General features: G+C 38.7%; 1 protein-coding gene across 1 annotated transcript in view; it reads left to right on the top strand.

The window, feature by feature from the left end:
• The window catches only part of COL25A1 (collagen, type XXV, alpha 1), a 668242-nt gene that overhangs the window by 549467 nt on the left and 104043 nt on the right, over nt 1–14732 (top strand). The window contains exon 16 of the mRNA XM_006869318.1: nt 14358–14390. Coding sequence (XP_006869380.1) covers nt 14358–14390 — 33 coding nt within the window. The remainder of the gene's footprint in view (nt 1–14357; nt 14391–14732) is intronic.

The raw sequence follows: 14732 nt of genomic DNA on the forward strand, positions 1-14732 counted from the left end.
AAAGATTTACACCCTCAGAAACCCTGTACAGGGTCGCTATGGGTCGGAACCGACTCGACGGCACTTAACAACAACAACTAAATAGCTATTGTGTTTATATTTGAGGAGTAGTCCTGATATAGAAATTAGACTGAATTCTCAGTTTCTTCTTAATACGAATTCGAGGTACAGAAGACTGAACAGTCATGAAATATTGTTTGAAAGAGGTTAATTAAAGTTTGGAATTTACCTGTAGTGAAGTCATGTCATAGATATAGAGCCTCCCTGTGCTCACAGTCTAAGGAAGTTTTATAGTGAGAGGTTAAACTGCGGAAGTGGGTCTGCCAGAGTTCAAAAAAGGGGCGGGCCTTCCTGTTAGTGTCGTTCTGTTTTTGTGTTTCTTTATTTCTCCATACTGTGCTTGTGTCTGGTGTCCATGATGGTGTCTGAGATTCCAAGATGAATTCCGTTACAGAGGTGTCTAGGATACATGACATAACTGATTTTGTACCTGCACTGAAAATTGGTTAAAGGGAAGATTAATTATAGGTAGGAGTCCTGGTGTGGCCCTGTGTGCTAATGTGCCAGAACTGCATTTGAACTGCAAGGTTGCTAGTTCAAGCTCACCATCTGTTCCTCGGAAACCCTAACAGGGTCGCTATGGGTAGGAACCTCCTTGCTGGTACTTAGCAGCAACAATAGTAGTAGGTTGCTGATGGCTAACAACCCCTGCTGGGTTCTGAATAGGGAAGGAGGGTTCACAAACCGCACTGGGTTCCAGACTCTCAAGGAGATAGACTGTTTTCATTTTGTTTTATTTTTTGTTTCTATCATGCCCACCTGACAAGGGGATCGATTTTTCAAAGAAACTTTTTATTGTGAATTGAGTGAAGATTTACAGACAGGATCATCACTTTTACATTCAACAAATCATGCACTTTGTTTCCTCACAACGATTGCAATTCTCTGCATGCAGCAAAAGTTATCCTGCTTCCTCCCTGTGGTTTCTATTTGCATTCCACTCACTTTCTCATTCCGTCTCAGTTGTGTCCTTAGGAAGATGTTGCTCTTTGATTTTGAATGATTAACTGTCCCATGGTGACCCTACCTTACTAGTGTTGTTGTCCCCACTGTACACCTATGTACGATTTGGCTGAAAATTAGGCCACAGGGTGAGTTACTCTTCAAACATGAAGGGCGTATTGATTACCATAGTCTCAGGTTCCTCCAGTTTCTTTCTGACCAGTAACCTAGACTGTTTTGTGTGTGTGTGTGCTTTTTGTTAAAAATAACATTTTTCCCCCACAATTTTTTGTTCCACAATTTCTCCCTTTCTGTTTGGAAGCCTCTAATGTAATCTTGGAGCTCTGGTAGCATAGTGGTTACAAATCGGGCTGCTAACCTCAGGGTCAGTTCGAAACTACCAGCTGTTCCATGGCAGAAAGATAAGGCTTTGTACTCCCGTAAAGATTTACAGCCTCGAAAACCCTGTACAGGGTCGCTATGAGTCGGAACCGACTCTACGGCACATAACAACAACAATGTAATCCCAGAGTCCTGGTTTGATGCTGTGGGATAATGCGTCAGACTGCAAAGTCATTTGAACTGCAAGGTCGGTAGTTCAAGATCACCAGCTGCTCCTTGGAATCCCTAAACAGGGTTGCTATGGGTTGGAATCGACTCAATGGCACTTAACGACAACAACAATGTAATCCCTTTCAGAGCAGTTGGTAGTGGTAGCCAGACACCATCTAGTTCTTCTGGTCTCAGAGTCATGGAGACTGATGTTCACATGTTCCATTGGTCCATTGGACTCATTGATTCCAAGCCTCTTCAATTCTTACTACTCTTCTTTCATCCACACATGGAGAAACCAATAGCTACACCTTTGATGACTGTTCTTGAACTTTCAAGATCTCAGATGCTAGTCACCATAGTTGGATGTAGAACATTGTCTTTGTTGTCTTGTTTATGACAACTGGCCATGGTATCCCTTGAGATCATGGTCCTGAGCCCCCAGGCCCAGCAACTCATTGTCTTAGAGATGTTTGACAATATCTACGAAGTTTTCATCTTTTTGCATGCTGTATGTTCCACTACATTCATAACTGTGTTTGCAAGAAAGGTAAATACCCAAGTACAAATATCCTCTTTCAAGTTCATATATTTGTGGGATATAGAAATGCATGTATATCCCACTCGTCCTCCTGCACCCATTCAGCCGATCCCTCTGTGCATGTACCTACACACAGAACACTGTTGTTCCTAGGTTGTGTATATATCACTATTTACCTCTGGCCCCTTTAGCCCATGCATACTTCTCTGTGTCTTCACATGTCTTCATCATTCTTGTGCCACCCTCCCTCTTCTTGTTTATCGCCCTTCCCCTTCTTGTATATTGCCTTCCCCATCACTTGAGCTAACATGTCTACTCTCCAGCCAGTGAATTACTCTCCCTTTTCTCCCTCCCCTGTTAACCATCAAAGAATGTTTCTTTTAGTATTAAACTCTTTTCTTAAGTTTTTACAATAATGATCTCATACAATGTTTGTCCTTTTGTGATGGACTAATTTCACTCAACATAATGTCCTCTATGTTTGTCTATGTTGTGAGGTGTTTCAAAGATTCATCATTATTCTTCAGTGTTGCATAGTATTGCATTACGTGTTTGTACCTAAGTTTGTTTATCCACTCTTCCATTGATGAGTATTAGACTGACTCCATCATTTTACTGTTGTGAATAGTGCTGTGATGAGCATATATCTACTCCCATCCTGGCTCTTATTTCTTGTAGCTATATAGCAACTAGAGAGATTGCTGGATCATATGGTATTTCTATTTCCAACTTTCTGAGGAAGTGCCATACTGTTTTCCATAGTGTTAACCATTTTACAGTCCCATCAGCAGTGTAAGAGGGTCCCAGTCTCTCCACACCCTCACCAGCATTTGTTGTTTTCTCGTTTTCAGTGTTTGCTCTTAATGCTGGTGTGAGATGATATCTCATTGTTATTTTGATTTGTGTCTCTCTTACGAATCGGACTGCGAACCTTAAGGTCAGCGGTTCGAAACTACCAGCCGCTCCGCGGGAGAAAGATGAGGCTTTCTACTCCCGAAAAGATTTACACCCTCAGAAACCCTGTACAGGGTCGCTATGGGTCGGACCCGACTCGATGGCACTTAACAACAACAACAACAACAATGGCTAATGATTGTGAACATTTCTTCATGCTTGTTGACTGCCTTTCTTGGTGAAGTATCTATTCCTGTCCTATGCCCATTTTCAAATTGGATTATTTGTCTTTTTTTTTTAAAGAGGTGATGCAGTTTTCTAGAAACTGTAACAATTAGTCCCTTCTAATATATCTTTGAAAAATATTTTTTTCCCAGTCTGTGGACTCCCATTTTGCTCTTTGGTGAAATCTTTTGATGCACATAAGTGTCTAATTTTTAGGGTGTCCCAGTCATCTATTTTGTCTTCTATTATTTGTGTTTTTGTAATGTTTGATAGTCTGTGTTTGCCATTGCTGATCTTTATAATTCAAGTCTTCAATTATATTTAGGTTTTACATTTAGGTCTTCAATCCACGTTGAATTTGTTTTTGTGTATAGTGTGAGATATGGGTCTTGGTTCATTCTTCTGAAAATGGATTTCCAGTTTGCAAGCACCATTTCTTAAAGAGACTATCCCTTCCCATTTAATGTGTTTTGGCCATTTGTCATAAATCAGCTGACTGTACATGGATGGATTTATTTTGGGGGTCTCAATGTGTACCATTGATATATGTATCTTTCATTGTACCAGTACCAGGCTGTTTTGGCCACTATGGCTGTGTAGTAAATTCTGAGATATGGGAGTGGGACACTTTCAAGTTTGTTCTTTTTAAATAGTGCTTTGGTTATTCGAGGTCTCTTTTTTCCAATATAAAATTAGTGATCATTTTTTCTCAGGCGATAGACTTTTTTTTTTTTTTTTTTTTAATTCTCTTGTCCATATTCTGCGCCTCTGTTCTTTATATTTGGTGATTTTTTATTTATTTATTTTTTAATTGTATGGTTCTACTGACCTTTTTCTTCTGCCACCACTACTGATCTTTTTCCTCCTATTCACTTACCCTAACATTGTAAATTAGAGTTTCTCCACCTCGGCACTATTGGGATTTGGAGCTAGATAATTCTTTGCTGCAGAGGCCTGTCTTTGCCCTGTAGGATCTGTTTTGATATCCTTGGCCGTCAACCACTAGATGCCAGTTGTGACAGTCAAACATGTCTCCAGACATTGCCAAATACCCCTTGGAAAAAACTTCTCCATTTGATAACTACTGCTGTAGACCCATTTCACTCTTCTGTCAAGTGCAGAAAAATGTTCAGTACTAATGAGAACAATGATCTACCCTGACTACTCTTTATTTTTTAAAGCTTTTGTTGTGAACTGAGTTTACATGGGAGAACATCGGATTTGCACTCATCCTATCATATTTTGTTTCATTACGATGATTACAATCCCCTCCAGGCATTATTTAGCAGTATTGGTTTCTATTCCCTCTTTTTTTGTTGTTGTTTTTTTAATGTACACAGAAACACTCAGGAATATATAATTATTGAAACAACCCAAGGGCACATTCTGCAAGCCTGACTCCCAGCCACCAGCACACAGCCTTTCTCTTTCCATGAGTCTAGAGTCCTCAGCTGCTCTGTCTCTCCATGCCATCATCTCTGCCTCCATCTCTGGTGTTCCTGCTTCTCTAGTTAGAGTCCCACATTCCACTCATGATGGTCCTAAGGTCCTCTGTTCCTGGAATGTAAGATTAACTACTCCCCCCTTTATGTTACAAAACATCTACCTTTATAGTTGTGACCATTGCAATTAGGTGTGATAACAGTTACTCACTATTGAATCAAAAGAATCCTGTCCCCATTTCCTTTCACCAGAACCATCTAGACAAGATGAAAACTATTCAGTGGGAATTTACCTTCCCCTGCACACTCTGAAACTACACTCCCTCTTGAAAACTTATGTCAGTCATTTCATACCTTTATAGCCACCTGCCCCCATTTTAGGTAGCCAATGTCTAAGTTGCCCATAGCTATCAACCCTGTATACCGAGATAATAGGCTTGATACTTGATGTGAAGACTTCTTCCCTCTCAGTTGGTATTTTGAACTACTACATCCAGAAGTATAGGTCAAGCCCATCAAATGGTAGCAGTTCACACTTGGTTCCTTTATCAAATTTCTTTATCTTCCTCTAGTTGAGCTCTGGTCATCAAGCCATTGAAGACAGGTCAAATGGGTACTATCTGCAAATTTGGGCATTCTTGTGTATCTCCCCACACTTCGTATCAGCTGGATGCTTCACTCTCAGCTCTAGCCCTCCGTGACTAGGTCACTGTCCGTGGACTCAGGAATTCCCAAGTCTCCCCAAACTTCAGACCAACCAGCCCTTCCTCTTCTCTTTCTCATCTCAAGGTCAACAGGAGTCTATGGAACATGATTGAGCTCAGTCCATATCTTCTTTACTTTCCCCCACTTCCACTCAAGTGTAGACCAAAGCGTTCTCCACTGAGCTCACATGCCTGCTCATATGTTCCCTTTGAGTTACCCAGACTAATTTTGAAGTCAGAATTTGAAAGCTCAGATGTATAAACCTGAATGTTATACTCATACTTAATTATCTTGTTTATGCTTAAAAGCAGGGGCCAGATAACATTTTTTGTTAAAAGCTAGAAAATAATTATTTTAGGTTTGTGGGCCATATGGACTCTGTCACAACTCCTCAGAATTGCATATGTAGTGAGAGAGCAGGCATAGACAATATGCAAACAAATGTGTGGTTGTGTTCCAATAAAATTTTATTTACAAATGCTGGAATATTAATTTTATGTAATTTTGACATGTCATGAAATATTATTGTTCTTTCATTTTTTTTCCCCAGGCATTTAAAAATATAAAACAATTTTTAGGAACTTGGTCATACAAAAACTGGTGGTAGCTGGATTTGATCATTGGACCATACTTACCAACCTCTGCTTAAAGGGAGAAAATCCTTCATTAAGAAAAGAAAAGCAAAGAGCAGTTTCTTAGAGTGAAAATAATTTGTGCCTAGTTTGAACTATGTCTATGTGAATTTATGTAGAGAACTTAATGCTTTAGGAAATGCATTTTAAAGTCATGTTTAAAACTTAGGATATGATTGTTTCTTTAATGAGACATTTAAAATTTTAAATTTTCTAGTAGTAAAGCAACTTTTTTCTTTTAAATATCTAAATTTATCTCAAAGGAATTATTTTTTATATATTAATGCAAATAATTTTTCATACTGACTCACACATAGTAAAATCTCAATAAATGTCAGGTCTTCTTACCCCCATGGAAATTAAAATCAACTAGATTGGTTGCTATTCTACTTTGGAACAAGAAGTTTTATTAGTCAGCTAAATTAAGTATAAGGTATGCTTCAGTTAAAAATGGAAATCATTTCTATAAACTTTCAAGGGGTCTAAACAGGATGTTGTAAATAGGAATCTGTAACGTATAATATGTAATCTGACCTGTGGCATTCATCCCCTAGAATGCTGTAATTGGAATATAATTTTTGATGTGTTTTTTAAACATTTCCTGCTTCTGTCATATAATTTGTTTCCAGCATGTTGGAAACACTCTTCTCATGGCCTCTTTGTTCAGTATGTGAAACTCATTCATCATATACCAAGTTTGGGATGTAGAATAAAATAAATGTTTCATTTCTGCCATTGATGTAGTAAATTACATCATTGACTGATTCACTTTAATAGGATTTTTTTTTTTCCTTCTTTTGATCCAACTCAGTGCATTTGGATGGTAAAGCCATCTAAACCTTTCCAGACTGGTCATCTGGAAATGCTGTAGAACCTAAAAAGCACCAGGCTGAGTTTTTCTCTGGCCAACAACCATGGTGTACTCTAGGGTTAAGAATGATCTGCCAAAGACTGATTTTAATCATGTGTAGATTATAATTGAAGTGTTATGTTCTAGTCTTTGAGCTGTTGTTGTTGTTGTTGTTAAATGCCATCGAGTTGATTCCATCTCATAGTGACCCTGTATAGGGTTTCTGAGGAACAGCTGGTGAGCTTGAACCACCAACCTTGCGGTTCAAACGGCTTTGCAGTCTGGCGCATTAACCCACAGCCCCATACCAGGACGCCTTGAGTAGTATGTACCAATGACTCTTTTACCTTTTTGTTTGTCCAGTAGAATGAATGGCTTGGCCACACTGCCTATCATTCACAAATATCAGATTCACAAGTTCCACTTCACTTTCTTGGCATTACCTGTGTGTACCTTCATTTTCTTTGTTCCCCCAGTCTTTGTTGTTGTTATTAAGTGCTGACAAATCAGTCCTGACTCATAGCAACCCCATAAAGGGTGTCCGAGGAGCGGCTGGTGAGTTTGAAACATCAACCTTACAATCCAGTGCTTATCCTTCAATGCCACACCAGTATACTTCCCTATAATTATGTTTACTTCTTACTTTACTTTTTACAGCATCTCTGGTCATCTTTGATTTGCATCCACTCAGCCTTTTTATGAGTCATATCTGTATTTGGAGTCACCAACCCAATTACCTCTGTTTCTTTGAATCAAAACAGAAGGCCTTAAAAAAAAAAAAAAAAAAAAAAAGGCCTTTTCTCATTCTAATAGGTATTGGACATTCCCTAATTTAACACATTATTTCCTTTGCTTAGAACATTCTTGCCCTCTGTCCTCCTTGTTCATCTTCTAATTTTATTCATCCTTCAGTGCACTATCTATAGGGTGGTCGTTCAATGTCCTAGAGATTGGTTAGATCATGTTTTATACTCCTCCAAAAGGACGCTTTACGATCTTTCTTAACCCTTATCATGGTCTATTGTAATTCCTAGTTTAATTGAGCCTCCAGCTCACTGGAAAAGAAAAGGCAGCCAAGTAAATAAACAACCAGCCAGAAAAACAAAACACTATATGATACAAAACTTCTGTTTGCAGCACCAAATGAAGTTCCTCATGCACAGTGGGATCACGGTGGTGTCCCATTGAGTCAGTTCTGACTCATAGTGGCCTTGTATTGGGTTTCTGAGGCTCCAAATAATTATGAGACCAGAAAAGCTCATCATTCTCCCTAGTATCACCTGCTGGATTCAAACTGGACTCAAATTGGCTTAGTAGCCCAATGGATAAATACTGCTCTACCAGGTCTAGAGGGATCATAATAAAGACATATTGCATGAAAACTTTTTTTTCTTTACTTTTAACTGTTTCTTATTTTCATAAAATAGTAGGATATTTTCCTGTAATATGTGTGTGCTTATTCTGAAGATACAGTGAATTAAGAATGGGCCCAGCCAGAAAGCTGTGGCACTCTTACCAGGGCTTGTGTGTTTAACCCCTGTGCTGCACATAAAGAGGAGGTAGGTAGCCTGCTGTGTGGACAACATCCTTCCTTCTATCAAGCCACCATTTATCAGTGGCATCTTAAATTTTACTCATATTTTTTTGTCTCATCAGTACGTTTCATGCCAATGATGGCTGAGTGATTTAGGTGTCAGCTGTCAGTTGCTGTCAAGTCTGCTCATGGTGAACTTGTTTATGGCAGGACAAAGCATTGCTAGTCCTGTGGTATCTTCATGATGGTTGGTATATTTGAGTCATTTGTTTGGACTGTTTATCAATCCATCTTGTTTTGGTTGACATCTACTTCACCAAGCATAATATCTTTTTCTAGTAATTGGTCTTTATGTGTCCAAAGTAAGTGAACCAAAACCTCACCATCTCACTTAAAAAACATTCTGCTTGTGTTTTTTCTAAGACTTATTGGTTTGTTCTTCTGGCAGTCCATAGTGTATTCAGTATTCTTCACTGACACCACAACTTGAATGCATCAATAATTCTTCTGTCTTCTGCTTCATTGGCCAGATTTCACAAACATATGTTGCTGATTTTAGGTGCTGCCACTCAATTCCTACTCATAGCGACCCTATACATAATAAAACACTATGCAGTCCTGAGCCCGCCTCACAATTGTTATGTTTGATCCCATTTGTTGCTGCCACTGTGTCAGTCCATCTCAATGAGGGTCTTCCTCTTTTTCTCTGACCTTTTGCTGCACAAAGCTTGATGTCCTTCTCCAGGGACCGCACCTGGCATGAATAAAGCGTGAGACACAAATTCTCACCATCCTTGCTTCTAAAGAACATCTTCAAGACAGATTTGGTTGTTCTTATGGGAGTCCACAATATTTTCAATATTCTTTACCAACACAATAATTCAGGTGCATTGATTCTTCTGAGGTTGTCGTTATTGAAAAATGCTTTTTGGAACTTTAAATTACAAATCGATTGCAAGTCTATAAAATTACAAGTCTATAAATTCACATGCGACATTTACAATATGAAAAAATTATGAAACATTTTGATGGACACAAAATGTCCGCAACATGACAGTCTCTTTTTATACTACATTTCAAGAAAGAGAAAGTATATTTTAGATTTTCAGTCAATAATATATATATGGAGTCCTGGTGTGGCACTGTGGGTTAATGCACCAGACTGCAAAGCTGTTTAAACTGCAAGGTGGGTGGCTCAGGCTCACCAGCTGCTCCTTGGAAACCCTATATAGGGTCGATATGGGTCGGACCTGACTCGATGGTACTTAACAACAATATGTGTGTGTGTGTGTGTGCGATTTTGTGTGTCACTGTAAGATAAGCACTGGACTCTTAACCTCAACATCAGTGGTTCAAACCCACCAGCTTCTTCTCAGAAAGCCCTATACAGGATCACTATAAGTTGGAACCAACTTGACAGTACTTAACACACACATATGTGTGTGTATGTCTTTGTACAATTGTAGGATAAGCACTGGACTGTTAGCCACCAGTGCTTCAAATCCACCAGTCTCTCCTTGGAAACCACATAAGGGTCACTATGAGGCAGAACCGACTCTATGACACTTAGCAACCCTATGAACAACAGAACAAAGCACTGCCTGGTTCTGTGCTAGCCTCACAATGATTGCTATGCTTGAGTCTACTGCTGCTGCCACTGTGCCAATCCATCTCACTGAGGGTCTTTCCCTTTTCTGCTGACCCACCACTTTACCAAGCATGCTGTCCTTCTCCAGGGACTGATCCCTCCTGATAACATGTCTGAAGTATGTATGATAGACCAAATGGAAACATCTTGGTTTCTAATGAGCATTCTGGCTGTACTTATACCAACATAAATTTCCTTATTCTTGTGACAGCCCACGATACTTTTAATATTCTTCTCCAGCACCGTAAGTCAAATGTATCGATTCTTCTACAGTTTCCCTTTTTATTGTCTAATTTTTGAATGCATATAAGGCAATTGAAGATACCTTGGCTTAGGTCAGGTGTGTCTTAATCCTTAAACTGTTATCTTTGCTCTAGAACACTTTACAGATATCTGCATGCCTCAGGTTGTTAATGAATCTTCCTCCAATCCTGATAGCCACACTCATATAATCCAGCTTCTTGCAAAATAATTATTATAAATGCAGGTTAACGGCAAGAAGTTAAATTGTCTTGTTCAACGGTTTCTCCCCATTTCCAAGTATCCCTACATCCAGGACATGAGTGATACACAATTGGTGCTCAGTAAGTATTTGAAATATGTCCATTTATGCACTTCATAGTTTGAACTGCAAGGTTGGCGTTCAAGCTCACTAGCCATTCCTTAGAAAGCCTGTACAGGAACCAACTCAACTGCAATTAACAACAACATGCACTTCATGGAGTCCTCGTGTGGCTCTGCAGGTTAATTCTCTAGACTGCAAAACTTATTTGAACCTCAGGCTTGTTGGTTCGAGCTCACCAGCCGCTCCTTGGAAACCCTATACAGGGTCGCTATAATTCAAAACTGACTCACCGACACTTAACAACAATGCACTTCATAAAGCCCCATGTGCTTTATTAACACATGCTTGAGTGTTGTGTTTAAAAATATTCACAGATTAAAAATAGAAACTCCTAATGGATTGAATAAGCAATGGTAAAGTCAAATTCCTTGATCTCGGGTGTCTTCTCATAGTATTTCCCACTTTTTCTGCTGAAGCTTTGAATTCCCAAATAACCGACTCAAAGCCAAGAGTATACTTGAGTCGTGTTTTTTTCCTACTTTAATCCTATATTCATTTTTACTTTTGGAGGAAGGAGGATTATAAACATTCATTGTTTTATATCCACAGTTTCCAACAGTATCCTTTAAATTGTTTAACTTGTGAATGTCTTCCAGCAGTTGCCTTGCTACTTAAAAGTTATAAAAATTCCTTGGGATTTCACAGTTCTAAGTTTTTGTTATTTTTAAAGAGAGTGAAAATATCACTTATTGTTGTCCATGAAAACGAAACTGCTCAGATTTCAACAAATAAATCAGCCTTTTAGGCAACTGTCCTTTCCTTTCCATCCATTTCCTAGGAGAACTGAATCTATTTTCTATTCTCATGAGTGAATTAGTTAGTCATTTGGTATTTAAACACTTAAAAAATTTTTAACTACCATTAATACATACCACTTGCTTATTTATTTATAAGTTTATAACAATCATTATACCCTGTTGTTAAATTGAAATAAACCAATACTTCCTTTCTTTTTTCAATTTTAAAAATCATGGCATAGATTTTAGGAAACCCAAGATTTACTTGCCCTTTAATTTCCTCCATTTTCTCATCTATGAAGTGGAAAAATTAGTATTTGCTGTATCCCTTGGCAGTTTCATTAGGTATGGTTGAGATAGAGGAAGGGACTTGACAAAATCAAAATTGCTTATAGAAATACAAAGTTCTTATTGTGTTAAATATTGCCACCTTCAGTCATTTATGATAAAGGCTCATAGAATTGATTTAGTGCACATTGAAGTGTGGTGTTTTTTTAGCTCCGTTCATTTCACTTTCCATTCAGAACTCAATGGATGTTGATGATTTGGGAGGATAAACAGTATCATTCTGCAGTAATACATTAGTATTGGGGATCCTTTTTATGTTTATGTTTTCATGTTCACTTGGGAATGGCAATGAAAACCACACTGATTGCTGTGGAGTTATTTGTGAGTCTATAAGACAGAGTAGAATGCCCCATAAGAAGTTCTGGTGTAGCGCTGTAGGATAAGCACTGGACCACAAGGTCAGTTTGAACACAAGGCCGATGGTTCAAACTCACCAGTTGCTCCTTGGAAACCCTATATTGGGTTGCTATGGGTCAGAACCAACTCGATGGCACTTAACAACAACAAACTTTTACAGAGGAGTCCTGGTGTGACGCTGTAGGATAAGCACTGGACCACAAGGTGTGTTTGAATGGCAAGGTCAGAGGTTCAAACTCACCAGCAGCTCCTTGGAAACCCTGTACAGAATTGCTATGAGTTGGAACTGACTCATAGACACTTAACAACAACAACAGTCTTTATAGGAGCAGATTGCCACATCGTTCTCTGGAGCTGCTGGTGCATTTCAACAAGAGACCTTTTGGTTAGTAGCCAAGTACTTAGTCACTGACCCACCAACGTTCCTTAAAACAAATATCAGTCAATAACATACTTGTTTCCTTAGTCTACTAATTTGATGTTTCCTTCACCTTCTTAAATTTTTTTCCACTTCTTAAAGTTTTTGTTATTTTTTTCCTTAGCTGCTACTTGCTTAAATTTTTCTTTTTGAGACTTGTTTATTCATTGTATTGAGCATATATTATGGGCCAGGTACTGAATTAATATAGATACCAGATCTGCTTACATGCAGCAAACTATAGTGAAGTGCTAGACAATACAAAGCAGAAAGTATAAACACATAATGAGCCAAATGAGCCCTGTGGGACATGCACAGAGCATGCTGCCTCCTCCACTGGAAGGTGTGTGTGTGAGGGGCATGCACCTAGTCCACCAGTGAAGAGGGCAGACGAGTTGGGAGAAGAGAACAAGCGCTCTACATACAAAGTCCTGAGACTTTATCTTTAAAAGAGTTTTATGAGCACCTTTAGGAGTCTTGTTGTTATCTTTGTTAGGTGCCCTAGAGTCAGTTCCAACTTATAACAACTTTATGGGCAACAGACTGGAACACTGCCTAGTCTTGTGCCATCCTCAAACTTTCCATCAAACTTGAGCCCATTGCTGCTGACTCTGTGCCACTCCATCTTGCTGGGGGTCTTCCTCTTTTTCACTGACCCTCCACATTACTAAGCATGGTGTCCTTGTTCAGGGACCGGTCCCTCTTGACAACATGTCTGAAGTATGAGAGAGGAAGTCTCAGCATCCTGGCTTCTAAGGTGTCTTCTGACTGTATTTCTTCCAACACAGATTTATTTATTCTTCTGGGCAGTCCATGGTACTTTTAATATTCTTCTCCAACATCATAACTCAAATGCATCAATTCTTCTACAGTCTTCCTTATGCATTGTCCAAAAAATTCGAACAAGGAAATAGACCCTAGACTAGCTCCTTGATAACTTGCACAGATAAGGCAACTGAGGAAATCTGAATATGCTTCTATTTTCCTGATGTAATCTCAAGTGACTAAGTTTTCTTCACCCTTTCTTTTAACATTCATGTGACAGAAAGCAACAACTACACAAAGCTTGACATGTAGGTCTTTTGCTAACCTCATTGATATAAGCAGTATTCCCTGCTATTCTCCATATTCTTTCCTCAAATAGCCTTACATACTTAATTATATTTGCTTTACAAATATAGTCATCCTCTATGAAATCTGAGTGGAATACAAGTACCTTATTGAAAATCAGATTTTCTATCCAGATTTTATCTGAAAGCTGACAAGTGTACCATCACTCACAAGGCATACATCATCTTATAACTTCACAGTGACTGCATTTCAATAAAATCCTGTAAAGCTGGACATGAGGAAAACTAACTGATCTGGTGCATGACTTTCCCCAACCCGACATTGTTACCCTTTGACTTTTTCTGTTGAACCCTGACTTTCTGAAGGTCACCAGGGTCAGGAAACTCTCAGTAAATGATAGCCAGTGGCATGAATAAATTTCATAAATAAAACTAAAGATTCCAGATCCTTAAAGTATAAGTTACTGCCTAAAAATGCATTCTTAGTATTATGTCAAAGGAAGAGATTCATATTGATATATATATTTAATGTAGCCTGATGTATTTTGCATTCAAAGGAAACACATATTTTTAGGAAGTACAGTGTTTATCTTAGAGTTTGTTGATATCTTAACAACTGACATATTGTCAGAGAGGCTTATGGAGTGAATTTCAGCCCATTAGTCATGGGGCCCCTTTGAGGATCCCTGTCAATAATGACTCTATGTGTTTGTGATGTTTTCTATTCCTACCTTATTTCTAATTTATATGGAATAATTTTTGTGGGTTTCATTTTAGGGTGATCCTGGATCATCTGCTGCAGGAATTAAGGTAATTATAGTCTTCTAAGTATTTGTAAGAGTCCGGGTGTGGTTAGCAATGCTAACCACAAGGTCGGCAGTTCAAACCCACCAGCCGCTCCTCACAAACCCTATACAGGGTCACTATGAGTCAGAGCCAACTCAATGGCAGTTAGTAATGAACAACAAGTATTTATAACCCAAGAGTCACAGTTTTTATTTCCACAAGCTTCTTCATTCTCCTCCTTTTTACCAATTCTGATGGTTATGACTCTGTTGGTATTTTCCTGCATAATCTGCTTTTATACACAGCCGAGAATATCTGTGGGAAATCAGATAAAGGAGTAAGATATCTTGCCTCTATTTCTTGTGA

This window comes from Chrysochloris asiatica, unplaced genomic scaffold, assembly GCF_000296735.1.
Source record: "Chrysochloris asiatica unplaced genomic scaffold, ChrAsi1.0 scaffold00129, whole genome shotgun sequence".
Lineage (NCBI taxonomy): Eukaryota > Metazoa > Chordata > Mammalia > Afrosoricida > Chrysochloridae > Chrysochloris > Chrysochloris asiatica.